Source organism: Astatotilapia calliptera, chromosome 12 (genome assembly GCF_900246225.1).
Source record: "Astatotilapia calliptera chromosome 12, fAstCal1.2, whole genome shotgun sequence".
NCBI classification, from domain to species: Eukaryota; Metazoa; Chordata; class Actinopteri; order Cichliformes; family Cichlidae; genus Astatotilapia; species Astatotilapia calliptera.
The window spans coordinates 19,158,957-19,185,742 of NC_039313.1; the positions used below are offsets into that span (position 1 = coordinate 19,158,957).

The window sequence follows — 26,786 nt, forward strand, 5'->3', positions numbered from 1 at the left end:
TTAGTCTTCAAACATGAAGTTAAACAAAACCATGACTGAAGATTACACGAACAAATCTTGATGGATCTTGTTAACCTTACAACTGTAATAAAAACTGTCAGATAAATGTATTACAGTGGCCTTCATGCGCAAAGCAAAAATACAAATACACAAAACCCAACAATTTTAACTTTGCAAGCAAGGTAAGGACAGGCAGGTGTCACGGTGGTAAAGTGGTTAACAAGACAGTTACTGGTTCATGTTGGATGGCTGGGGCCTTTCTGTGTGGAGCTTGCATGTTTTCCCTGTGCCTGCATGGTACTCCTGAGGGTCCGAATAACATTCGTCAAACTTAAGTAACGATTCTAAATTGGTCATACCCGTGAATGTCTTTCTATGCTGTCCACTCTTGCCTCTGTACGCAACCACAGAAGATTTCAGATCAAACAGAACTCGAACAGTGTGACTGAAGTGCAAATTTTTAGCTTTAACTCAAAGCATTTTACAAAAGTATTGCATTAACTTTTAAGAAATTACAGCCATTTATAGTCTCCCATTTTCCAGTACTTAAAAATTATTGTCTGACACGCAGTTTCATGGCCAGGTGAGATCTGTTCCTTTGTTATTTAATGATAAATGGTGCAGATAGAAGATATGGAGTTGGAATGGACTCCAAGTGATGAACTTGCTTGAGGTACCACAGGAGACAAATATGGTGCTCAAAGACAGAATTGTGTGCATGGTTAAGAGAAACAACATCTAACAAAGTCAAGAACACTCTCTGGTAGGCCTATTCTTCAAACGTCTACATTTGATTATGAAAATAAATACAGAAGGTCTACAACACAGTGAAAACTACTCGTATTTGGTTTTTCAGTCTTATGGCATCCTCCTTCATTTCCATCAATATATCCTTGGATCTCATATTACGGTTTATCCTGGAATAATGAGAAAACAGGCCTCAGTTGGACATGAAACTGGTTGTCAGCCAATGGTCATAATTGTTAAGCAGTGAATGGAGGTGTTTTGTAAAACCCCTTTAATGAAATCAGAGAATCTGCACTTCAAACATCTTTATGCCTGGTTTAAACTCCACTGTGGTGGTGTAAAAGAGGCAAAATTAACAGGTTAAGGTATGTTTGTTGTTGCTGTTGTGCGCTGAGAAAGGTTTTAATCTTATATAATGTTGCATGTTGGTCTTTTCTCCTCCCCCCTCCTTGAGGTTTTCTTCTTTCCCACTGTTGCCAAGTGCTTGCTCATAGGAGTTCTGAGATTATCAGTTTTTCTTAGACTGTAAAGCACTTTGAGGTGAATGTTATTAGGAACTGGTACTTGTTCTCAAGCAGCAATAAATGAAAATGAAGCAAACTTCACACATTTGGTTTATTTGTTTTCATTTTGAAAAATTCATAGATATTGGCATATGCACAATAAGCAGTGTAAGTGAGTCTTTGATTAGCAGCAGCAGCACTTGTTAAGCCTGGTTGTTGCCACAGGACCATCACACAAGTCATTCAAGTCTCTCCCCAAAGAGAAAAAACAACAACATATCTTATAGTTTTGTCTTTCACAATATAAAAGAGAATTTATCAAACACGAAGCATTCAAATATTTTCCTGTACACCTCATTTATTCGACCTACTAGGACTGTCAGCATAACCCACACGTATTCTCACCACTGCTGCAAATTACAGCGAGGAAGAGCTCAAGGGCGTCCCCTGCAGCTGAGACAGAGAACAGTTTTTCTATTTGCACTACGTACAGTTTGTAACGTTTGATGTACAGCTGTTAGGGAACAGAGGCATTTATCACATCGGAAACTGAGGACTCCATGTAACCAAAAAAGTAGACAACAATGCGGTCTACTTTTTGGCATTGCTCACAGTAGCACCGAGACATGGCCTTCAAATGCCACAAGAGAAAGCAGAATATCCCACAACAAAGCTGGCTTTCCCACAGGAATCGGTCTAACGTCACGCTTGCATTCCTCTGGGAAATCCAGCAATTACTTGTATGGCACTTTACAAAGACGAATTGGCAAAAATCATCAGTCTTGTATCAAATCACTTCCTATAAATGATCCTTCTTACATACAGTACAGTAAGGTGAATTACTTTACATAGCTTGCTTACCGTTTTTTTAAAATTACCAGGTCCTGGTGGTAACGCCTAACACAGCATAGGGCATCATGTGTTGTGTTCATGGCTATTTGTCTTTATTATAGTGTGACCTGTATGTGTGTTCACATATGTGGTGTGACACCGGGCTAAGGCACCTAAATGTCCCTCAGATATTGAGCCAGGCTATTCAGTTCACAGCTCAGAAGGGAAAGCACCGATATTATGTGCAGATATCTAAACTTACACTGCTGTTACAGTTACGTGATTGTCATTCCCAGATTCTTCCATTGCAGCTAAACTATGCTAATATTATTGGAGTAATGCAAGAGTTTTTAGAGCTCTGTGGCACTGCACGTCTAGGGATATTTTAGGGGAGACAGATCATACTAATGGCCTACAGATTTTCAAGCATAATTCTTTATTAGATTGAAAGCATGGGGGAGAAAAAAGAAGAAAAACTCTGGCATGTGCCAAAGGAAAGGCTATGCTAAAAACCACTGAAGCTGCTGGTACACTTAATGTAAACATTAAGCAATCCTTTTTTGACATGTTTGGAAAACAAAATCCTGTTCTTGTTATAAAATATTTCACGCTTTATCCTATCACAAAAAGACGAGGATCAGAGTCGGACGGCATATAAAACCACTGATAAATCCGTATAAAACAGTTAAGAAAAGAGGTTCCCTTAAAAACCAGAATCGTGCTGAGCCCATCCTCAGCACCGCTCTGCTGCTCAGGGTGCTTGTGTGTGTGTGTATTTGTGGGTCTGTGTGTGTCTGTGTGCGCGCGCGTTTGGGCTGAAAGACAAAATAAATATGAGTACTTTACATCCTGATACTGCCATTCTTCCTTTTGTGAAGTCCCTAAATTATCACAGCACATGTTCAAAGCTGTATTCATTCACAGGGACATGAGGGTAACTACAAACAAAGAAGGAGTAGATGAAGGAGTGTAGTTTTTTTCCTCAGGTTTAGTCTGGAGTTTGTGGTGGAGGAGTTAGAGATGTGTCTTTCTAGGACTGGGGGAGGTGTTGTCTGATAATTTCTCTGGACTGAGGGGGGATCCTGTCGGGAAAACGGACCGAAAACTCCACGATGAGGTCACCACGCTGTGAAGGGTTCTTTGGAAAAGGCAGGCCTTCGCCTCTGAGTCGTTTCACCGTCCCTGGCTTGATGATGTCGTGACAAGGGAGGGAGATAACGCGGTTTTCCAGCGTGGGAATGCTAACTGTGCAGCCACACAACGCCTGGAGAAGAGAGGAGATTGAAAGGGTTAATATCATTAATAGGAATAAAATGCCAAATCCATGAATATCTCGGTGATGTAATGTTTCGTTAAAGTCTGCAGTGTTCATATCTTCCCCCAGTACGCTATCGGGAGGCAGTATTTGCTGTGCTTTCGGTGTGGTGTGTGTAAAAGTATGTGAAGAAAAGAAATTGTACTGACAGCACTGCGGGGGTCGAAAGAGCAGTATTTGGAACAGGAACATTTAGGAAAACATGACTTGGCAGTGGGAAAGTTTTCTAGTCTTTGTTTGCAAGTGTGTGTGTGTGTGTGTGTGTGCATGTGTGTTAGGGAGTGTGTGTAAGTGTGTCAGCATTGCAGGGCCCCACATTGCACAGGGGACTAATTTTAGCAACGGTCTCATAGCTGGGACTAATGAAGTGAGGCAGGAATCGGCTGAGCTCGTAAATAGTTGGAGGGCCTGTCAGATCCCCACATGCACACAAACACACACATGCACAGACGCACAGTCACTCACATGCCTCACCTCCTTATCACAGTGCCTGATGCATCCAGTCCGTGTAGAGAGCGCTAAACTAAACACAGAGACTTTCCGGTTATCACGACTTCACAGGCTTTCCAGTGAGCATCATTCACCAGATTTGCACTTAATGGAAAGAACTATTTAAATCCACAACAGTGTGAATGGACTTCCCTTTTCTTTTTTCTTTAAATATAACACTTGAAAAATACATCACTACAAATAAAACAGTAAATAAATACTATAAAAAGGTGTGGAAAAGAGAGAGAAAACCAGTGAGAATGACCAGCAGTAGAATTCACTGTGAGCTAAAGGGTTAGGTTAAATAATGAAGACGGGGAGACAGAAGCTTAATTTGGAGATTCCTCAAACTACTCTAAGACAAAGAAAGATATAGAAATTAAAATTAAACATTTTAAAGTTGTTAAAGGGTCGGCTCTCTTATGCCATTTGTTACTGGCTCCATTAACCTTTAGCCGAGGAGATAAAAAAAAAATGTTACTGTTCATCAGGTATAGACCAATTTTAACAGCATGTTGCTATTGTTACTGTGCTACTTTTAAATGCATTTACAGCTAAGGCTGATGAAATACACTCACCAGCCACTTTATTAGATATGGCAGCAACTCAATGCATTTGCAGTTCAAACAGAGCATCAGAATGAGGAAGAAATGTGATTTAAATGACTCTGAACGTGACACGTGGTTGTTGCTGTCAGACAGGCTGGTCTGAATATTTCAGAAACTGCTGATCTACTGGGATTTTCCAACACAACCATCCCTAGTGTTTACAGGCCGTGTTCCAAAAAAGAGAAAATATCCAGTGAGTGTCAGTTTTCTGAGTGAAAATGTCTTGTCGAAGCCAGAGATCAGCAGAGAAGTGCTTTGATCTAATAAGAAGGAAAAAACAACTCAAATAACCACGCATTACAAATAAGGTATGCAAGAGAGCATCTCTGAATGCACAACGCGTTGTACCTTGAAGCAGATGGGCTACAGCAGCAGGAACACCACACTCATGTCAGCTAAGAACAAAAAACTAAAGCTACAATTTACAAGGGCTCACCAAAATTGAACAATAGAAGAATGGAAAAACATTCAGTCTGATAAATCTCTATTTATGGCACGATATTCACATGGTAGGGTCCAAATTTGGCATGAACAACATGAAAGCATGGATTCATCCTTCCTTTTATTAACCGTTCACGCTGCTGGTGTGGGAGATATTTTCCTGGCACACTTTGGGCTTGTACCCACTGAGCATCACTTAAACCACAGCCATCCCTTTATGACCACAGTATGCCCGTCTTCTGATGGCTGCTTCCAGCAGGATAACACACCATGTCACAAAGCTCAAATAATCTAATACAGGATTCTTAAACACTGTACTCAAATGGCTTTCTCAATCCAACATAGTGGCTCTGGGATGTTGTGGAACTGGATTTCATATCATGGATGTGCAGCTGACAAATCTGCAGTATCTGTCTGATGCTGTCATGTCAATATGGACTAAAATCTCCAGCACCTCTGTTTCCAGCAGACTTATAGCAAACCAAAAGCGTGTCCAATCCAGTACTACATACCTACCTAATAAAGCAGTGAGTGTGCATCTAGTACAGGTAACTATAGTGGTGCTAGATATAAAAAGGGAGATCACTTATATCACCTGGGTATCATAAAAGATCAAATCCCTGAAGGATTAAGATACTCAATAGCTAGAGATGTATAAATTCTATCCCCTTCTGGTGTAATTGTGATTTTTGCCCAGAATAATAGCTCCAAGATCCAATCCATGCGCTTAGACACTATTGTACTAATTGGAAGATTTTCAGGCTGTGCCTGTTTCTTTGAAAAGAAACTGGGGTGTAAATGTGGCCTGGAGAGCAGCTGCTTCACAGGACCAAGTTTTCCAGCCATGACATCATCATCATCCTTTAACCCATCACATACATTAGAGGGTGATTTCTTTGACTGCAGTGGAGAGCAGTGGCTCATCCTTCAGTTATGGACAGCTCCATTGACTAACACACGTCTCGCACATAGACAGGTTGCCATGACGCTCAACACACATTGCCAGCTGATCCGAGGGCCCACTGATTGCGTAAGCCTCAGCACAGACAAGGCTTTAGAAACTGACACAGACACACAGTCACTTTTTGCTGTATTTGAAAGAACATTTTCTAGACTTGTATTACTGAGGGCCATATGCTAATGTTAACTTTCACTGTTAAAACCCAACAGTTTTGTTACATTTAGCTGTCAGAGCCAGCTTAAGGCGTGCTCATAGTCCGAAGTGTCCTTACAAGTGTGGGCCGCCTGTCACAGAGCCTGTCCTGAAATACTGGTTGCTAATGCTACACACAACAGATGCTGCAAAATGCAAATGCTGTCTTACTCCCATAGATTCAGCAGTTATTTGCCAGAGAGCTGCAAAAAAGCTGTCCACGCTGCCTTCAGAGCCCAGCAGCTACAGTTGTCCTGGATGTGGATTTTACAGCAATGACAGGAGCTAGACAACTCAGAGGCTTCATTATTGCCATAGAGCCTACCTACAGATCCCAATATAGACTGGTTTCAGGGAAGCCAGTGTGTCATATTTGAGGTAAACTCTCAAATTGCTTCTGACTGTAACTGTGAAAAGACAGCGGGGCTGAATGTTACCTCTGCTAATGTCTCCCAGGAGTTTATAGCATAGCCAAACAAACTTGGAGACACTAAACTGAGCCGCTGATCAGGGCATGCTTCAGGCAGAAAGCAAAACTGAACAGCCAAATATCTGGAGACTCATACAGCAGCCAAAAATATGACTAAATAGAGATACCTGCTTCAGAAAGGCGATTGCAAATATCAGCATGCCTCAGTCTCACCCCTTTTGGTTTTTACTTTGTAATGAGCACTTGCAGAGATTTTTGCTAATATAATCAATCATCTGATTCGTGAAGCTATATTCTCTACTGAAGAACTGGATAACATTTGCCACATTATGCGTGGTAGGTTTTCTAGCATGCGGCATGCATCTGGTGCTGTGATTTTACTGCAGTATTTAGCATCACATCTTCAAGAGAGCAGTGGAATATGAGCTCTTATTTGCTTTGGATACTGAATCATCTGACCCACTTCCCTAATATTCCCTAGATACCCCCCCGACACACATCCCAGCCACAGTTCCCCTTCGCTTCCTCATCTCAACTTTAGCTGCGTCAGAAATTAAGTCTCTTATCTGGCTGCTGTGGGAGCAGAGGGTTTTAGCTGTGGGAGTTCTGCAGTGCAAACCTAATCACTGTGCTGGTTTGATCAAGTACCATCCCCTGCTTAATGTGACTCAACAAACTCTAATGTGCTCTCGTCAACTTAGGCTTCATTGTCTTTCCGTGTGCAGACGCACTTATTTTCCAGCGCATTAACTGCACGGTGCGAGAGTCAGTGCTGCTTTTAGAGGAAACCTGCTAAAAAAACAAAACAAAAAAAAACAAAAAACACAGGCCCGAGTTGAGTAAAAACAACATCTCCCCTGACATCTCCAGCTATTTGAGAACACCTGCCATTAAGCAGATCACGTCGAGAGCAGGCCAGTGAGTGGCAACGCTATTAGAAACATTAAAGTTTGTCTAATATAGAGCCAGAGCAGAGCTGGTGCTGGACTCTCTGCCCTCTAATTAAATGTCCTGCCAGTCACAGTAATAACAGCCTGGATCATCACCAATGTCACACTGCAATCCGTCTTTAACGGAGTGTGTTGGCAAATACGCTTGAAGATGGAGAGTGTGTGCACACACACTTGCTTGTGTGCAGCTTTGTGCTTGTGTGTCTATTTATGTATTGATGCATATGTTTTCATACAGTGTGCAGAACAAGTGAGGATAATGGCTTTGTGCCAGTCGCACAAATACACCACATTCTGGCTTCCTCTATCACATTGCAGTGGCAGAGACTCTGATGCACACACTCTCCCACCTTGGTATGTTTGATATGACCACCCACCCAGCACTGTTAAATTACAGACACACCTCTCTGGGCTGAATGACATGAATAATTTGTATTTTTAGTTCAAACTTTGCACATCTTCATTAAAAATTAACCTGGGACTGCTCCACTGGGAATCAACATCAGAAGCTTGGCAGCATTATCTACAACTACATGTAGAACAGCAACAAAGAGAGTTCAACTGGTGACAGAGGGAAAATCAGAAGACAAGACAGATGAGAGAGGGAGGTTAAATCGAAGGAGACAGGCGCACCTCTTTTAGGCTGATCTTGCAGTTATAGATTATGTTGGAACCGTCTCTTTTGAAGTGGGCGTGCCCTTTGTCTTTAAGCACAAACGCTATGTCGGCGGGAATGTTCTCAGGGGTCTCGTCCCCTTCCTTTGGGAAAGTAATCTTGGTCCCCTCCTTCCAGCCTTTCTTGATGACAATGTTGAGGATCTTGTCCTCCGTCCTCATGCTCCGTCCGTCTGGGTTCAACCTGCGGCGCGTGATCTTCATGCGCTTGGTGCAGCCGTGGAAGATCTCTTCCAGCGAGACCTTCAGCTCGTGGACGACCGGAGGATCCTGCTGCTTTCGGTTGGTCCCGAGGCGCTCTGATGGTACGCCTCTCCTCCTGCGGCCTTCCCCTGGGAAGCCATTGTTCATCCCCCCCGGAAAGCCAAACTGCCTCCCAAAATGGGTAAAGGGATCATCCTCGTCCATTTCCGCGTCCTGCTCCGTGTCATTGCTGTGGTCGTTGTGGAAGGAAAAGCCGTTGGAGCGACTGTGACTGCGGTTGGAGCCGAAAAACATATCAAAGGGGTTGGAGCCACCGAAGAAGGAGGCAAAGGTGGCATGGGGATCTCCATGAAAAGTGTAGTGGTACGATGAACTTCCGGGAGGACCCGAAGAGCTGCTGCCTCCTGTTTTTAAGCCTGAGAGATTTAAAAAAAGAGAGTGAGAGAAAGAGAACAAGAACGTGAGACCTCACATGCACACACTCAAACACCCACCAGCCAAAATACACACAATAATATGAATTCAGATACCAGACGTAGGACCTAAACACAAAGTGTGGGTAACAGTAGAGAGAAGAGTGGTGCCCGCGTAGGTGGGAAAAATCCCACAGCATCACCGGTCTTCCAAAAGCACTGCTGTTGGAGAAACTCAGGTCACTCCATCCAACACACTCGCACAGAAACACACACTTACACGCACACGTTTTCAGCAGAGACACATGCACAGAACACCCACAAATGCAAACTACAGCAGTCGCTGCTATTCATATCTGAACCACGTAATAGTCTTATGCCATCTGTCTGTCATCTAGCACACCACACAGACACGCACACAGAGTTACATACACACTCTACGGGCAGCTGAGGTAGACTATAAGGTATTAGAGCTGGTAAGTGTTGTTGACACCGAAGACAACAACAGAAAATTAAACATGTGCCAACACATAAACATGAAAACATGGAAGAGACGGCATTATTACTTCAGTGACTGAAACCCACCAAGCTGCGATATGAGATGGTTCCTGAGCTATTTCAATAACAACTTAATCCATCATAACCCCGGCTTAATAAGGCTTCACTAACAAATCCTGCACTCTCTGACCCCTTGCACTCAAATGACCCAGAACACCCTCTCCTTACCTTCCTCTCCCAGCTGATCATAGACCACCCTCTTCTTGGGGTCACTCAGCACCTCATAGGCTTCTGCGATCTCCTTGAACTTCTCCTCTGCGCTAGGATCCTTGTTCTTGTCTGGGTGAAAGCGGAGCGCCATGCGCCGGTAGGCCTTCTTGATTTCCTCCTCGTTGGAGCCCTTGGGGATGCCCAAGGTCTTGTAGTAGTCCTTCCCCATGTTGGCACTCTCAGGAATGGGACCCCCTCTTCAGCTCAGGCTGTTGTCAGTCACTGGTGAGATACAAGACTACTTTAGAGTCTTAAGATGGATACTACGCTGAAGGAGAGGTTATATTTGAGTTGGCAAAGGTACAGAGTGGACTGCATCCATTAGGGTTTTACTGTGAACACTATTTAATGATGCTGTAGCTGGAAATAGAAGGTGCTGCTTTCACTGCTGAAAAATCAAGAGTGCCGAGGAATCCCCCTTCATCTAATTCATCACAGGGCTTCTGGCGACCAGCTCAGCCTGTTAGGCAGGGTATAGATAATACTTTAATAATAATGGTGATGATTATCTGCCTCCATCCCAGTTTTGTTTAACCATCCGGGCATAAAAACCCAAATGGACAGGCAGAAGCGCTTCGCCGAAGCACTGCGGTGGACACAGCGGGAGCGCACACGGCAGGGGGAAAGCCTGGTTTCATCTGTAACACTAAAACACCCTGACTATCTGCTGCTACAGAAACCGTTCGCTATTACAGTAAAGCCCACTCCCACGGGAAAAAAAACCCCTTTAGCGTGACAATTTCAGCTTTATTTGTGCCACTGTAAAAACCAACAGCGGGTTTAATCTGATTCACATTCCGACAGAAAGGAAAAGCCTAAAAAATAAAAAACGAATAAATGGACAGTGAGAAGAAATACAAGCAAAATCCTACCAGGAAGCTTTGCAATTAATGAAGAATCAGAACAGCATGGCCCGGCTTCTCCCTGTCTCTCTGTCTTTCTTCCCTTCAGCCCCTGCTGTCTGCCTGCCTGCTGCTCTGATGCTGCTGGGTCCTTATAAATTGACGTCAGGACGCCGGGAGGATCACTGGCTCTGAAATAACCGGTGACCAAACACCGAGATCCCCCTGACGTTTCTCTGAAAAATCTCGGACAAATGTCCGTGAACCTTCGAGTCCACATCCACCATGGGTAATAATAATAATACCAATATATATTTTTTAAAAGCAGGGTACCGTTCTCTAAAAATGGATTAAATGGGTGCGCAAGGAATCTATGAAAAAGTTACTAAGTGATTGTAACTTCTTTGATACGGGGCTGTGTTCGGTTTTTAATAACTCCTTTCACTCTGGTGATGGTTGATAAACCTAACCCCGCTTCTCGTCCGCAGTCGTGTTCTTTTCTGGTCCACCCGACTTTGAAATTTGCGCAAATATAGAAAGCTTTTCCTTAAAAAGCGTCAAAACATTTCCTTACCGAGCCTGCTCCTCCTGCTGCTGCTGCCTTGTTTCCGATTCTGGTCCTGTGTCTGAAAATTGCAGCCGGGAGAGCAGACCCAACCCTCTGTCAGCCAGCAGCGCTCTTTGTTCAGGGTCTGCTCACATACACACAAACAGCACAGGCTGATTTCTATTTAGGATTAAGTTAAATTAGTGGCATTGGTTTAACTTTTTGATTTATGGGCAGTCGAAGCTGGCAGGTCTGGGGCTTGGGTGGACATATTTGGACAGGCGTCGTCCTGATACCTTTCTTTAATTTTTTTTCTTTTTAAAGGAAAAAGAAAGCGGTGTGTGTTAATGCGTGTGATCCTGCAGTCGTGCCTGGATTTAATCGGTATAAACACTGACTGCTGAGTCATGTGATGACTCCCCTCTTCCCCACACACGCATTTTCATCTTCTATCTTTGTGAAAAGTTAACATCTATTCACAGTCACATCCTACTTTCTCAACACCAAACCTCAACTTTCACGCTTTCCCATCCCTCAAAAACCCATTACATCCTCAACCCAAATCTTATTTTTAATATTTTCACTTTTACACTTAACCTCACCCCCAACACAGATTACCTTTTTCCCTCCCAACCTTTAAGCCTTTCACCTATTATTATAAATCCAAGTTTAGCCATTTCCAAAATAATCCATCTGACCCCAAACCTTGACCCAGAGCTGCTTGGAGATTGTTGGAGAGTGAAAATGGCTCCATCAAGGTTGATGTTTGGTAGAGATTCAACACATACACAGCTTCTAAATAATGTCTTATTAGAATAAGTATATAAGTATATATAATAAGTATAATAAGTCTTAATTTGAACAAATCAGTAAGCAATAAGCATCCACATTTAGGCCTTCATCAGGTTACGTGCTTTACTAGTGAGGATTCCCAAACAAATAGTTAAACTTACCCAAACCTGTTGACAAATGGTCTTAAAGCTCAGAGTGACCCCTAGACTGTCCTTGTGTACAAGTGAACCTGATATTACAAGATTTCACATCTTGTAATATGTGAAATCTATTAATCTTCACATTAATATGAACTCAGATACCAGATGTAGGACCTAAAGACAAAGTGTGGGTAACAGTAGAGAAGAGTGGTGGCCACGTGCTTAAAATCCCCAGAGATACATTAAATAGATCTTGTTCAATAAAATTTACCTTATTTGGAGTTTGTTTTCCGTCTTTCACTGCAGGGAGATTTCATTCCACACATCACATCTCAAAGGAGAAATATTCCTTTGTGCAGATCAGATCAAGGAGCAGCCTACCTAGCTTTAAAAAAAAAAAAAGTAGAAGAAAATTGCATGTAATGTGGAGGTCTGAGTCATTATTGATGACTTTTAGCATTAAGTGCACAGGAAAGTACACCCAGCAGGGTGAAACGCTTCTTGTCGAATTGAGACGGGGAGAGATAATGAGAGAGAAATAAAGGCTCATTTAGGTTTGAGTCATCACTCCCCACTGGACTGGCGAGGAGGTGCGAGAAAAGTGGGCGTCTCAATGGAGGAGTCTGTCTGACACACGCTTAACATTCAAAATAAAGCAAGCACGAAGAGAACTGGCGTATAGCTGTGCAGGGCACTGGGGAGACATTCCTGTGCGTCTCGATAGGTGTGTGTGTTTTGGCAGTGGGGAGGGACTTTGAGCCATTGCAGCTGTCCCACAAGAACAACTGGTTAGTGGTGGAGTGCTATTCGTGCTTGGGAATGTGACTGCCACTGAAACATGTTGAAGCTGACTGCAATGCAACATCCGGTTAGGTGAAGATCTGCATCTGTCTGTATCAAATCACTGAACTGGTTACACAATCGACTATTCTTATTCATTACAGGCAGGAGGTCTTGCATAACTGGTGAGCTTTCAGAGAACAGAGTCACATTTCTGCTGCCGTGCACCATGTGTGTGTTTGTTTGCAAACTAATAGCCATTGATGACTGCCTGGGAGCTCATCCACGTGCTCCTCTGATGCTGAGTGTGCACCGAAACGGGGTGATGCTGGGTTTCCATGGTGACACAGGGATCTGCCAGACAGTGATGTATCTGCTAAGAATATCAGCAACGGGTCCCGCCGAGCATGTGCATGTGTATGCGGGTCGGATGGGATGGAGGACACGGTGAATGGGTTTGGGAGGAGAAATTTTATGAGGCTAATGTTTCCAGAGCAAACTCTCTCACATTAGTACCGACCACTCCACAGCACTTCACCACCTGAGCTGAGAGACGGGAGAACAGAAGGTCGAATTAGACGGTGAGAGACAAACACACACGGCTTCACAGAACGCACCGAAGGCCGATTTTGAGAGCCAAGAGGAGACGGTGAGTGTCTGCAAGCATCTCCCACCTCCCCTTCTTTTCTCCCGTCGTCTCCACCTCCTCTCTCACTTCCACCCTTCCAGTAACCATAGAGACCACAGTTGCCCGAAGAGAGGTTTTTCTCTGAGACAGAAGTGGTGGTGTCAAATGCTGGATGTATGCATGCACACAAAAGCTCATTTTCAACACCCCCTGCTTTTTAAAGGCTCTATTTATAGGGGAAGAGTACTTTTTTCAAAACATTTTTTTAGTGGTGGGCATGTACTGTTACTTTGTGCATATGAAGAGAATAGGAGGATGTGGCTGTCCATGAAAATCAGTCCACAATAGGTTCTGTCATAACTGCCTTCTTTGACGAGGAAGATGCAGTTTAAGTCTATCCGTCGGGAGCATTATGAGCAGAATGTGAAGATAAAGACAACTTTGTTTTGTTGTAGAGGCTGAACAATGCATTGTACCTCTAATTGCTGTCTGGACCGGTCCTGTTTGTGCTTTCAGCGGCTCCATGTGCAACATCTGGTCCCAGATTGCTGCGTTATATTGATAAATACCAGCTGTGAGGTGTTCAGTTCCCTTTATTGAGCAGTCATGTCTCTTTTGTTCTGCTTGGCTACGGAGTACACCTCCTGCAGCAGTCCTTACAGACCCATTCCTGATCACTGACTCATAAAAAAGAAACGCTTTTGACATTAACAGTCACCACATAATACCAGCGATAAGGCGAGCTGCAGGCTGCTGAAGTGCAGCTCGATGATTACTGAGATGGCACAGAGCAACAGAAGTGGTGAGTTGACAGGAGTAATTAAAGTAAGAAAGCTGTCCAGTTCTGTTCTAGCTTCAACAGCATTAAAACCTCCTTATACCATTAGCAATTTGAATAACACTGCACATACAATTCTACAAGGAAGACAAGTTGTACTTCGCTTTTCCAGACTGTAGTTTTGGACTTAACGGACACTGATGACACAACCAGAGATCACGGTTAAGGAGGTTTAAGTAGCTAAGCAGATGAAAATAACATCTCTTTGGCAGAACAAGGAAAGCACTTTTGGCTGGAAATGAACATAATACTGGCAAATGTGCTGTTACTAGACATGATCACCTCCTACTGTATACAGCACCTTGGATTGAAATATTTCAGACTGCGGATCATGGATATGCAAGCATCAGCAGCAAAAAACAAGACTTGTGTTAAGCAATGAACCCCAACTACCAGCATTCCTGGTATGTCCCACACCCTATTTTAAGAAGGTACTACCAAACCTATAGGTCTATTAAATGAGTCCTTTAACATCCTCTAAATAATCTGTGGACCCTTCATCTTTTTTTCCTGTTAGATTCCATGTACAGGTGTGAAACTCACACCCACAGAGCCTGCTGCTGAATTCTGATTCATGAGTTCTACTTCAATAAATACATGCAACATCCTCTCAAATCAAGAACAGAACCGATGGAGCTGAAAATCAACAGGCAACTTATGCAAAAAGCAACAAGGCATGAACATCAGAAGAAAATAAAGTGCCTAAATGTCAAAGATTAGCACACATGATTGCTTAAACTTCTGACGGTCTGTGTTCCTTCACTGTACTCTAGCAGTCAAGAGGTTTGTTCCTCACAAATGTTCAGTCAGCTTTAATGAGTAAGTTTCTGTCACACAAGTCCCCCGCTGACACAATAAAAAGGCAATTCAGAACAAGTGTCTTCATCACTTAAAACTTTTGTGCTCCTTCAGGATTTTTGACTCTATTGAACAATTGTTTACTCTCAGGTAGAAGGTGAGTTCACAGTCAGCGGATAATGTGCAGGTATCTGAGGTCGGGGTATAGGAGGTTAGCTAGGAGGGCCAGCAGCCGGGGTCCATCTTTGAGACAATGTCCTGGGTAGCGAATGAACTGGACGGCTTTATTCACAGAGTCCTCTAACTCGGCGTACTGCTTATTACTGGGCATGGCTTCCAGCGTCCCCAACATCTGAAACCATCGGAAAGGAAAAAAAGAAGTTATTTTTAGGTGATAATTACAAACTAGAAAATGAAACACTTCAAGTTTTTGCATACTTGCTGTGCTTTTGCAGAGAGCTGCAAGTCAGTGGTGGGTTGAAGTCGAAGCTCGCTCTCTGATGGCACTTGAATGGACAGAAAAGCTGCCAGACTGCGTACCACCACCCTGAACCTAAAGCATTGTATACATAAACAGTTAGGTTATGAACATTTGTGAATTTGTTTTTACACATTTTTTACTCTTTATGGACTACAGGTGTTTTGATTTACTAATAATGTGCAAGCCAGCTCACCTATTAGAGACAGGAGACCTTTTTCCAAGGCCTATAGCTCCGAGCAGGCCGGAGTTCAGTCTTTCTTCTCCCAGTTGAAGCAGCCTAGTTTGAAACCTCATCAGGCCCAAGACCACACCTGATACTTCAGTCAAGCCTGCCTGTGGCTGTAGCTGCTCCGCTGAAAGATTCAGGGATTTGTGCCACCACAGAAACAGCTTGGCTTCATCAGCCGGACCGCTAGAGACAAATGAAACATGTTCATATCTTTACAGCTCACAGAGGACAAACGCTACATGCTACACAAGAGCGAGTGAAAGGGACAAACCTGGGAAAGACCTGATTGGTCCAAGTGTTAATTAGAGCCAGAGTCCTCCTCTCATTGGCTGCTGTGTATTCACTGTTGAGACGCTGCAGAATAAAGGCGTAGAGCGTCAGGAAACTGCCTCCTGATTGGCTCTCAGAAAGGAAGTCATCTACTGTGAGCTCGGGCACCTGCAGCGATGCCAACACAGGTCCCCACCTTACAGACTCTTCCTCGGCTGAATTGAAATCACGGATGTGGAAAAAAAAAATTAGCCAATTTTCGGACATCCTTCAAATGTTTTGAAAAGAAAAGGACTAAACCAACTTTCAGGGGAAATGGTAGCACTGAAGTAGCATACCCTAAACTGCTACTTACCATGGTTGAAGTACCCTGTAATGCATGCCTCCATGATGCGTGTCATGTGTCGCACTGATGCAAGGCAACGGGAGCAGGCTGTGAGAAGGGGAAGAGTTGGAAAGCCCCTCCCTTTCCTGTCCAGCCAGGTAATGACATGGGCAGCGAGTGCCTCGCCTGTTGAGACGCCCACGCCGTTGAGCAAAGCCAAAGCATCACTGAAGAGACTGCAGAACGCCATGTGCCTCTGCTCCAAATCCACCTCTGAAAGGGAACAGGAAGGAGTAGAAATAAGGCTGTAGAAATGGAGTGTCAAACATAAGGCCCAGGGCCAGAATTGGCCTGGCAAGGACTCCAATTCGGCCCAGCATTGAAAAAAAGAAGGAGGGCATACAGTTTGGACTTTTAACTGTATTTTTATAAGTTTAGCAGCTTCTCCTACTGATAAAGACCTCCCCCGTGACCAATCATACTACACCAAAGTAATTAAGCAATACAATAAAAAAAAAAAAACAATTAAAATCACAGAAAGGTTCCTGTTTTGTTTTGTTTGTTTGTTTGTTTTTAACAATTCTTTACAATAGAAAGTTCTGTTTTAATAAAAAAGCTTCAGAGTAAAAAGCAAAGGGATATTTTCTGCGAGCTAACAGACTCTTTCTTTCTTTTACTGAAATTTTACACATTTATTTCTTCCAATTACATTTACTACATTCACTGCACTTCTTTTTCTTATATTTAGATATTTGAGAGATTAAATGCTCAGTTAAACTTTCTTACGCTGACAGAAAGGAGAGTTTCACTGGTCTGGCCCACTTAGCATCAAAGTGGGCTGTATATGTGGCCCACCACGTAAAATGAGTTTGACATCTCTGTTATAGAAGACTGTTTTTACTGATGGTTGAAGCTTTTGATTAGCAAGATGGTGAGGACAATTCACCTGGTGGGTTGAAGGTTATGATACTCTCCAAAAGTGTTTCCAGTTGAGCCTCCAGGCTGGTGAGGGTGATGCTGCCTCCTTGCTCCAGAGTCACCAGAGATTGCACACACCAGCAAATGTAGGCTCCAGCCTTTAGCGTCTCTTCCTGATATGAAAAACAAACAAACAAAAAACGAAAGAAATTGTAGGGTTTTTTCATATTTTTTTATTTGTTGTTATACTATTGACTATAAAATATATATCAGTTCTCTGTAAACTAAAGGTTCCTGACTGCTAAAACAGATGAAACACTTTAAATGAATTCAGGCCGAAAATGGACGTGATTATTTTACATCATTAACTCCTATTCTTGTTTTTTTTTTAAGTTATTAAAGATGCTGTACAATCATTCTACCCTTGGAAAATTACTGTTTAAAGAAAATTGTTAAAAGCCCCAAATTACCAAGCCCACAATAAATGGAAGTAAACGACCGCATTTTGTCAAAAATTAGACAATTTTTTAGACTAGTGAGGAACTGTTTATTGGTCCTTACTGTGAGAGGAAAACCTTGTAGATAATAAGTAAAATATGTCTGTTTTAAATTTACAGTGAGTTTCATGCTTTATGTTAAATGTATTCTTCTTTTCCACAGCTTTTGCCACGTATTTCTGTTAGATCCTGAAACAGTCGTATGTAAAGTTAGAAGGATTGTACAGAGCTTGCCAATATATTTTTTTGGACATTGGATATTTTGGGAAAAATATCACATGATGTATAAAATGTCGTACTGCAAACATACATCTAAAGCAGCTACACAGATTGAGTGTTATTGACAGCACAGTGGCTCTGTGGTAGGATTCTGGGTCAAGGAGCTCTGCCATGAAACACGCGAGTTTTCCTGTCAATCTGCCCAAGACCAAGGCTCTGACTTACATCCTGAGTTCCCCGAACGCTGCAACTGCTTACGTTTAAGTTTCATGTGTATGTTCCAAACCTTGCACTTTTATAGCAGGCATGCCAGTTTAGTGAACTCAAGATGCTGACAGAAATAGAAGTTGTTCAAAAATTCCTATATTCTTCAACACAAGCCATATATTTTATACAGCATAATACTATTCTAATAAGAGATGGCACGATACCACTTTTTTATGTCCGATACCGATACCGATATCATAAATTTGGATATCTGCCGATACCGATATGAATCCGATATAGTGTTTTTTAATCAACAAAACTGTTTTTTAAATATCTTGCTGCATTTTGCAAGTCTGCAAGTTCATACTCAAGTTTAAAACAACAACTACACTAAAGCTATTCTGTTATACCTGTATACAAAAAAAATATTTCATAGTTCAGCAATACTGATCAATCTAATAAACTTAAACCTACACCATCCTCCCTATTCTGGTATTTTAAAGAGTACTTAGCGTAAATATTAAGCAACCTAACTAATAGGGTTCCAACTCCCAGCAACAACAAAAATAAATAAATAAAAAATAAGGAACCACCCCTCACGCTCCACCTCATGATGCTTAATCGACGTAATCAACCTTAATTTGATGCAGTGTGAAAAAAAATGCACAGAAATCAATTATTTTTCAAGAAATATTAAATAGATTCAACATCTTTCTTCAACAAAATTGCAGACTGCACAGATGGTACCTTCCCAAAGTAAAAAGTACTATAGCTTACTAGGGTATATATATTAGACTTAATAGTCACTATATACAGTAATTGACTTCTATTCATTTTACATCAAATTAAAACTTTGGGTGTCAGATAATTATTTATTAAAAGCTCGACATTTTAAATGAGAATAAGAAAGAAAAGTATGTCTTTGTGCCCCCTTTTCCCTGTTCATGCCCTATCGGCCCCCCTGGCTAAACTTTGCTAGATCCGCCCCTGCACAGTTACCAGCGTCAGCTACGTAGAAAAAGATCCTCGAGTAGAAAGTAATATTAAATAAATTCTAACAACAGCTTATCAAGCTTAAACGTTCTGCTGTTGTTCAGCCGCTGGTTTCCTCTTTCTGGTGCAAAGTGGGCCAAAAACAAACAAGAGAGACGGACTCGCGACAGAAAAGCCGATCAGCTGATCATTTAAGCAGTTTCACGATTGAAGTATTCTAATAATTATATTTTATAATTTTCTGTCATTGGTTTGATCAAGTCAAAAGCAAGAGTTGAAACGTTCTCAGAGTAATCCATTTGCTGGTTTAACCTGCCTTAAGAGATTTACGCCACCTTAACAAATCTGATGCAGAAAACAAACAGGATTGTAACGTCTCACCTGGTGTGGAGCTTCACCGGGGCAGGGGTGGAGCCCAGCAGCACTACGGAGTGATTTCAGCAGCAGCTGAGGTGCAGAATCAGCACTGAGAAGCAAAGAGGGAGGGTAGTGGGTGCTAACGTATCCCAGAATGCTCTGGTACGAGGACAGGTCCAGTTTGTGCCAGGGTAGAGATGTGGACTGAACCAGCAGACTGAACAGAGGTGAGTCCTGGAGGTTAAACAGGAAAAAAAGAAAGAAAAATGACTGAAAAAAGGAAACAGGTCTGATTCTTGATTCTGATATGATACCACACTAGCCTGAACTCACCTGCTGACTCAGGAGTTGTTCCTCCTTTGCCAGAAAAACGAGCATGTAGAGCAGGTATACCAACATAGTGTGCGACTCTTTCTGTGTGGCCATTTCTGACACAGCTGGATATGTTGTGGAGCCGGGAGGTGTTTGTAAGTGGTCACTCAGGATGCTGACCCAGTTAACTTCACATAACACTTCTCCCATAAACAGGAAGCAGCTCTTGGGACTTCCTCTCTCCACCTGTAGGCACAAGAAGCACAAGTAATCGAAAAAGCACCAAACACATCAAACCCTTTTGCTTTGGACTGTATTCAAAGTATCAGTTACAACATCTACTTAATGCAAGGTAAATGTAAAATGCACATTTTAGGCTCCTGTTACTGTGAAAGTAGCTATAACAGTGTAAATATCAAGACACTGATGAATTTATTTATGATAAATCATTAAACATCTCCGTAGTAGGAGTATTAAACCCCATAATGATGCACACATATCAAAAGTGTTTAAAGTTTAATATATTAGCTTGAATAATGTAAGAGGTTGCTTGGTAACCTTCTTCATGCTTCCAATATCAATTTCTGCTGCTCTTCAGTGTTCACAGATAAGCATGCATTCTTATCAATCTTTCAATCAGACCTTTATTATTATGAATTCAAGTATCCTATCTATGCCAATAGATTCCACAGGATAGCCTTCAAAGAATGATTGATAGGGGCTTTGAGACACAGCTTTTTTCCAAGAACAAGGAGCTGTGACTGTATTTCTGTAAGTGCAGGCTACTAATAGAAACTGGGGCCAAGGATCATGGTCTCAGGTTAACAAGCTTCCCTGTGACATACATGTCTAAATCAGTGTGAGGTGTTAGGGGTCTAGGGGCAAAGTATCTCACACTGAAGAGTTGCTCCATGAGCTTAGTGTCAGGGTGCAGGTGTCTCCAGGGCAGGCTGCGTAGGTGTGTGTGATACAAGTAGAGCAGGTACTCCGGTGTGCGTGGTGAGGTACAGCTCTCACAGTACTGCATCATACACAGCCACAGAGCACCCCTCTGACCAGGCAGCAGACGATCTGCAACATAAACACGCACACAACGTGTAAGTAAACACATCCTTTATGGTTCTAGCTTCTCCGTGTTATTACAGCACAGACGACAAAGATCACTGTAGATTAAACTGTTACTTGCCTCTGAACTTGTGATGAAGCAGGTCAGTGATCTGAATGTAGAGGCCAACCATACATCCTGCTGCACTCGCATCCGTCTCCAGCCAGGGGTAACACTTGATGTTACTGAGATAAAGATGCAGTTATTGAGATTATTTGTCCATAATTTGCTGTTCCTCTGGTTTGTCCTCTAAAATTAGAATCAAACTGCAAATTCACCTATCAGGTCCCTTCTATTAATGACAATGAGATGTAAAAGGACATACTTTATTGACATTCTTGTGTGCCATTCAATAAATAATTAATGCATTCTTTTTTTTTTCTGAACAATGCTACAGCAGTGCTTTATTCTGGGTAATGTATAGTGTGATTCAGAGGTTTGAAAGATTAAATTCAGTTAAGTAATGACTGTAACCTTTAATGACTGCCCTGTGAAAAGAAACTAAGAAAACTAAGAAAGATCAGCTTATATAACTGCCCCGTCTAAAATTTGCTCTATGCTCACATCTGTTTTAACTCTTGCTAACTGATAGCAGATCTTTGTTCCTGTCTGAGATGTGAGACACTTACCCGCCCTCGCCAGCGTCCACAGGAAAGATCCATGGCTTAAATAACTTCACAGTCTTACTGTGCAGGTCCTGCAGAGCTGTGAGAGTGCCATATTTCTTTTTCACAATGATGCATTACAACCGATATGCACAAAACTAGAAGTTAAACTCAGAGGTTTGACATAAATGTAAGTTAATAATCTGCAGCTACCTTTCATTATTTTGCTGCTGCCCACTGACTCTCGGGCGCAGCTGTTGAGCTGCACATTGATGAGGCAACTGATCAAATGGTCCCAGAAGGAAACGACGTCCTCGATGTAGGGAGTCCAGGAAGCATAGAGGCCGAAGCTGCGGAGGTCCGTCTTACTGAGACGACTTCGTAAAAAGTAGTCGCTCAGCCAATCGACTGTCTCATCCACCTGTTAGCAACAAATAAAATACAAAAACGAAGATTTAAACGTCATAAAACTGAACAAAAACAAACTTGCATTTTGCAAGAAACTTCGGCTTAACGCGCAGCATGCTGACTCTTAATAGAGATGTGAATCACATATTTACAACGCCAAGACATCCCTGCCTACAAGCCTACAAGCTAGGCAGGGATAGCTCAGTAGGTAGAGTGGTAGCCCCATGATCGGAAGGTCGGTGGTTCAACTCCACTGAACGGCTACCCTGAGGTACCCCTGAGCAAGGTACCGTCCCTACACACTGCTCCCCGGGCGCTGCATTGGTGGCTGCCCACTGCTTCACTGGGTGAATGGATTAAATGCAGAGGAACTATTTCCCTACGGGGACTAACATGCACACTTTACACTTTTAAGACTACCTGCTGAGGAGAGAGGGTGATGGGGGACCTGTAGGGGGAGGCTGGGGGTGCGACACCACGGGTGGAGACTTCAGTGCTGCACACAGCTGCTTCAGCTTTGCCCTTGGTGCTGCGGGATGGAGGTAAACAGCCGAGCACTCGCAGAGTCACTTTCCAGCACTCCGGACTGAGCAGCTGGTTGGATGAGCCTGAGGAGGTTAAAAAAAAATCCTTCTGTTGAAGAAGTTCCCAACAAAACACCCAAACTGATTATTCTTGATTAGTTCTGTAATCACAGCTGACATCAGCGGCTCCATTTGGAATAATCTCTTAACAAAAACCAGAAAAACAAAAGCCAAACAATGATGAACCACTCACTGACACTAAATTTGCATCTGTTGTTCAAAATGAACTGACTTCATTTTTCATTAATCAGTTTAATCGTAACTTGCATCCTTTCAGGAAGATTAATGCATTTTCTTAGATTCATTTTCTAGAATAAATAGCAGTCAGGGTCTAACGTGATGTGCAAGAAGGGAAAAATGGCTGCTTAATATAAGAGTCCAAGAAAGATGTCTCTTAAGGAAATTTTCATTCTTTACTACACTGAAGGGAAAGAAATGACAAAAAAATAAATAAATAAATCGAGGGTAATCGCAATTTATCACTTCAGAACAGATCAACTCACTGGTCATGAGGAGGCGAAGGCAATCGCTGTAATGGTCGGGGAAATGATGCCGTAAAAGCCAGGTCCAGTGTTTGGTGAAAAGGTGAAAAGGCGTGAGAAACTCAGGCTCGGGGTCTCGGCCGCAGACGCAGAGAGCTCCATGGACCAATTCCAGCAAACGTGTCCTCTCCGAAAACACGGGATGGGCTTCATTCAGCCACTGAGACAAATCAAACTGCAGGGGAAAAGAGTCAGAAGTGGACATTGTAACTGGCACGTGGTTTGCGGCGTATACATCCCATTTCTTCATTCCACTTGCACGTGGACTAACCTTAGTGAGCAGCATGAAAACGACATCGGCGCTGTCGAGGGACAGCGATGTCACGACGTCTTGGTAGAGAAACACCAGCTGACTGGGCGCTGCGTTGGGAGTGAAGAAGGGGGAAATGAGAGGGCAAAGCCGCCGCTGCTCCAGGATAGTCTTCAGGACACGGCCACACTCCTCTGCATTTCCCTGGATAAATACCTACACACAAAATTAAATACACTTTAATTTGAGTAGTTAATCGCAGCTAATCCATCCAACATATCTATGATGTGTGTTCTTTATGTACACAATAATGCTTTATGCCCTCTATTCAAGGTGGTTATGGTTATTCTCTAGTATTCCAGCTGGCTCAAATACCCATTTTTTGTACTTATATATTCCACACAACAATAAATAAAAACACTGCTACTCTGCAATATGTGCATGTATTTGTTAGAGCATATACACACCTGTCCCAGTACCTCCACACATGAAGACAGGTACTGACGAGTTGGTGGATGACGGAGCGTGTCCTCACATACAAAGGAGACCACCTTGTAAAAAGCAGACACACCAACTTTCTGGACTGCAGGAGATTTTTGTGCTTTGTGCATATTCACCAAAGCCCTAAGACCATGAAACAAGGTGCACTTGAGTCAAGACATTCCCCATCTACCTTCATATATGTCAATATAATGCATCTTGATATGAATGATATAAAATCTGATTGCACTGACGTGATGAAGTTTTCAGTGTGAACGGCAGCCTGGGCCAGGATTTCAGGTGGCGGAGCCATAGCATCGGTTTGAAGCTTTTTGATGTCCCTGCGCAGTGATGTTATCTGAGTCTGCACTGCCTCCTGCTTCTGCACAAGCTCACACTACAAATTTACACACACACACACACACACACACACACACACACACACACACACACACACACACACACACACACACACACACACACACACACACACACACACACACACACACACACACACAGATTAATAAAACATACCAAAGCTGTAACTTAAAACGTGGCTAGCCTGCAGTGTGAGAGGTCTTACCGTGACAGTGATGTTTGCAGCTCCTTGGCATGGCTGTCCACCCTTCCCTTTACACTCCAGGGCCATGGTGACTTGCTCTGGTCGGTTCTTAAACAGTACAGGAAGGCTCTCCAGCAGCTCCTGCTCCATTGCCACCTGCTGGGCTTCACGTGCTACAGCAATCCTGGTGCCAAGATAAATTACTTGGGAATCTGCATGCGACTTGTTTATGTTTATAGATAATTCAAAATAAAAGCTTTTATTTTATGATTTACACATACCTGGCTTGATCTTGCAAAATGCTGAGGTCCTGCTCTAACAGTTTACAGGCAGCTTTACAGTCAGTGAGACAGGCGGAAGGCACTTCAGGTACTGGTGCCTTCAGCTTATGCAGTTCAGGAGCTAAACGGGGAACTGGATGTTTCTGCAGATTGGACAGGATACGCTCCCTTGCTGAATTAAGACAATATCAAATGCAAGCATTTTTAGATTTGGAAGTAGAAGTAGATTGTGGCACATATGAAAAGCGAAACAAATACACTTGTGTATAGTTGGTCTACATAATTTTGGTCTCAAAGACAAAGGAGAAAAGGGAATTAAATCAACAAGAGAACAATTCTTTATTACAGGAGTTTCTGACATGTAATAGCAGGAAAAACACTAACAAATAAAAAGTGAAAATGTCTCCTGTGAAAAATATCTCGAACAGAGAATATATTATTTATTGTTCTGAAGCTGACACACAGTATATAAACTTCTTACAGAATTGCATTTTTGGTATCTGTATATTTTCTTTTTAATTAACCCCTGCTTAATCGTTTGGCTATAAAGCTTGGCTCCGTACCATTGCTGAGGCTGGTGTAGTCAGTGAAACCAGAGGTTTGAGTCTGGAGGAATGTTGGCTCACTCTGCACCTTCTTCCAAAGAGACAAAACTTCCCTCTGATCATATTGTAGACGCTCCTGGTCCACATATTCCAGCCAAAGTTCCTACAAAAAACCCCCCAAAAAACAACACAAAACAAAAACAATTAATAAATGAATCATATATTATAATATATATATATTAAAAAAAATTATACTCACCTGATGCCACTGCATGACCTGTGCCAGTCTGTGTGGTTCATACTCTGGAGGAAGAGAGGGAAGATACACTTCTTGCTTCTGCAGAGTCTCGTCATCCAGCCACACAGAAAATACTCCAAACAACCTGCAGACAAACAAACAAGCAGCTGAGAATTTAGAGCCTGCCATAGCCTGGAATATAGGAAATGATCTTTAAACAAAAAATAAGAAAGATTTTATAAAAGCTCTGTCTCAGGATCAGCACCATACCTGACCAGTTCTGTATGTAGCTGAGGAGAAGTGAGGTAAGGTGGTCCGGGATTATTGGGGGTTTCGTCACCCTGGTCTGATGAGGGTGTGTTCGGTGGGAGTACCCGGAGGGCCTGACTGACAGCGTGGTGGAAGTCAGACACTTCCTGTATTCTCTGCCTCAGATCTCGGAGGAAAGCAGCCTGGGAAGAGGCCTGGAAGAACCTCTTGCCGATACATCCTCCTGCAGCCAGCCTGTTAGAGACACATGGACAGATAGATACAGATTCTGCCTATTCTCTGCTTTCTTTGACTGGGGATCATAACACATGAGCATGTTTATCATACCCATACTCAGGTCCAGGCTGTCTAAGGTAGAGCTGCAGGAATTTCTGCCAGATGAGGGGTAGGAGGGGGTGATCAGGTGGTGTAGCTGCGGCCTGATATGCCCAACGATATACCTGAAGCCTCTGCAGAGACGGGGCTACCGGCAACTTAAGCCTCTGTTGAGCCTTCTGGCTCAGAAACAGAAATATTGTTAACATCATCTAAACACAACACTCCAAATCATTGAACAGCAGTAGACCAAGATCCTAAGTACTTTCTATGATATTTCTGCTCTTTAGTTTTGCAAATAGTCTGTTCACTTTTATTCAAAGGTCATAGAATACATCTTCTCTGAACAAGGATGTAAAATGGCACATTATGTAATGAGATAATGAACCTATTACTGATAAACTGTCTACCTTTAAGGCTTGTTCGGGGGAGATATTAAGCTCTGACAGGAGTTCATGCTCAACACAGCGCCTCAGCTGAGAATCTTCCTCAAACACACCCTCCATATTCAGCACCACCCAGGCAAACCAGATCTAAAGAAAACATAAATGTTAACAGGCCAGTGAGGATGGAGAATTCTACTAATGTGATCAATTGTATTTACACATGTGGTTGTTGCTTTGTTGTCTCTCACCTCAGCACTCAAGGATTGGCCCTCGATGAAGGAGGGTGTGGCATTTCCAGAAATCCACCCAACCAGAGAAGAGAGCAGACCCCGGTCTCCATGATAACCCAAAGCAGTCTGCAGAGGGTATGAAAAACAGTAAAAAAAAAACAGAACCCCCCCCCCAAACATTGCTGCTAATTAGCTTTCCTCAACTTATTCCCAGTCTGTTTGGTTTGTGTCTCATTAAATATTAATGTGAAGTTCAGAGGTTGCTTAATCATGCAAAGCAAACAC

The 26,786-nt window shown here is 42.7% G+C and overlaps 2 protein-coding genes across 5 annotated transcripts in view; both read right to left on the reverse strand.

Moving 5' to 3' along the window:
* Positions 1-1,348: 1,348 nt before the first annotated feature.
* dnajb5 (DnaJ heat shock protein family (Hsp40) member B5) lies at positions 1,349-11,294 on the reverse strand. 2 transcript variants are annotated; one of them, XM_026186186.1, is made up of 4 exons: positions 10,944-11,294; positions 9,486-9,749; positions 8,101-8,762; positions 1,349-3,345 (listed from the first exon to the last, which is right to left on the reverse strand). In XM_026186186.1, exons 2-4 carry the CDS (start codon positions 9,694-9,696, stop codon positions 3,112-3,114), a joined length of 1,107 nt encoding a protein of 368 aa, XP_026041971.1. In that variant the 5' UTR covers positions 9,697-9,749; positions 10,944-11,294; the 3' UTR covers positions 1,349-3,111. The 2 variants fall into 2 exon arrangements, with proteins under 2 accessions (XP_026041971.1, XP_026041972.1); XM_026186187.1 differs by lacking the exon at positions 10,944-11,294 and adding an exon at positions 10,400-10,653.
* A 2,537-nt stretch (positions 11,295-13,831) lies between these two features.
* epg5 (ectopic P-granules autophagy protein 5 homolog (C. elegans)) overlaps positions 13,832-26,786 on the reverse strand; it is a 28,298-nt gene continuing 15,343 nt past the window's right edge. For all 3 annotated transcript variants that reach the window (XM_026186185.1, XM_026186183.1, XM_026186184.1), the window contains exons 22-46: positions 26,520-26,627; positions 26,296-26,418; positions 25,898-26,064; positions 25,571-25,804; positions 25,322-25,445; positions 25,081-25,225; positions 24,518-24,689; positions 24,258-24,420; positions 23,929-24,071; positions 23,662-23,818; positions 23,216-23,410; positions 22,906-23,119; positions 22,239-22,426; positions 21,624-21,831; positions 21,435-21,510; positions 20,887-20,990; positions 20,596-20,771; positions 19,722-19,946; positions 19,413-19,622; positions 17,144-17,288; positions 16,228-16,470; positions 15,874-16,087; positions 15,567-15,785; positions 15,331-15,445; positions 13,832-15,244 (exon numbers count right to left, since the gene is read on the reverse strand). In XM_026186185.1, coding sequence (XP_026041970.1) covers positions 15,062-15,244; positions 15,331-15,445; positions 15,567-15,785; positions 15,874-16,087; positions 16,228-16,470; positions 17,144-17,288; positions 19,413-19,622; positions 19,722-19,946; positions 20,596-20,771; positions 20,887-20,990; positions 21,435-21,510; positions 21,624-21,831; positions 22,239-22,426; positions 22,906-23,119; positions 23,216-23,410; positions 23,662-23,818; positions 23,929-24,071; positions 24,258-24,420; positions 24,518-24,689; positions 25,081-25,225; positions 25,322-25,445; positions 25,571-25,804; positions 25,898-26,064; positions 26,296-26,418; positions 26,520-26,627 — 4,251 coding nt within the window. In that variant the 3' untranslated portion in view covers positions 13,832-15,061. The remainder of the gene's footprint in view (positions 15,245-15,330; positions 15,446-15,566; positions 15,786-15,873; positions 16,088-16,227; positions 16,471-17,143; positions 17,289-19,412; positions 19,623-19,721; positions 19,947-20,595; positions 20,772-20,886; positions 20,991-21,434; positions 21,511-21,623; positions 21,832-22,238; positions 22,427-22,905; positions 23,120-23,215; positions 23,411-23,661; positions 23,819-23,928; positions 24,072-24,257; positions 24,421-24,517; positions 24,690-25,080; positions 25,226-25,321; positions 25,446-25,570; positions 25,805-25,897; positions 26,065-26,295; positions 26,419-26,519; positions 26,628-26,786) is intronic.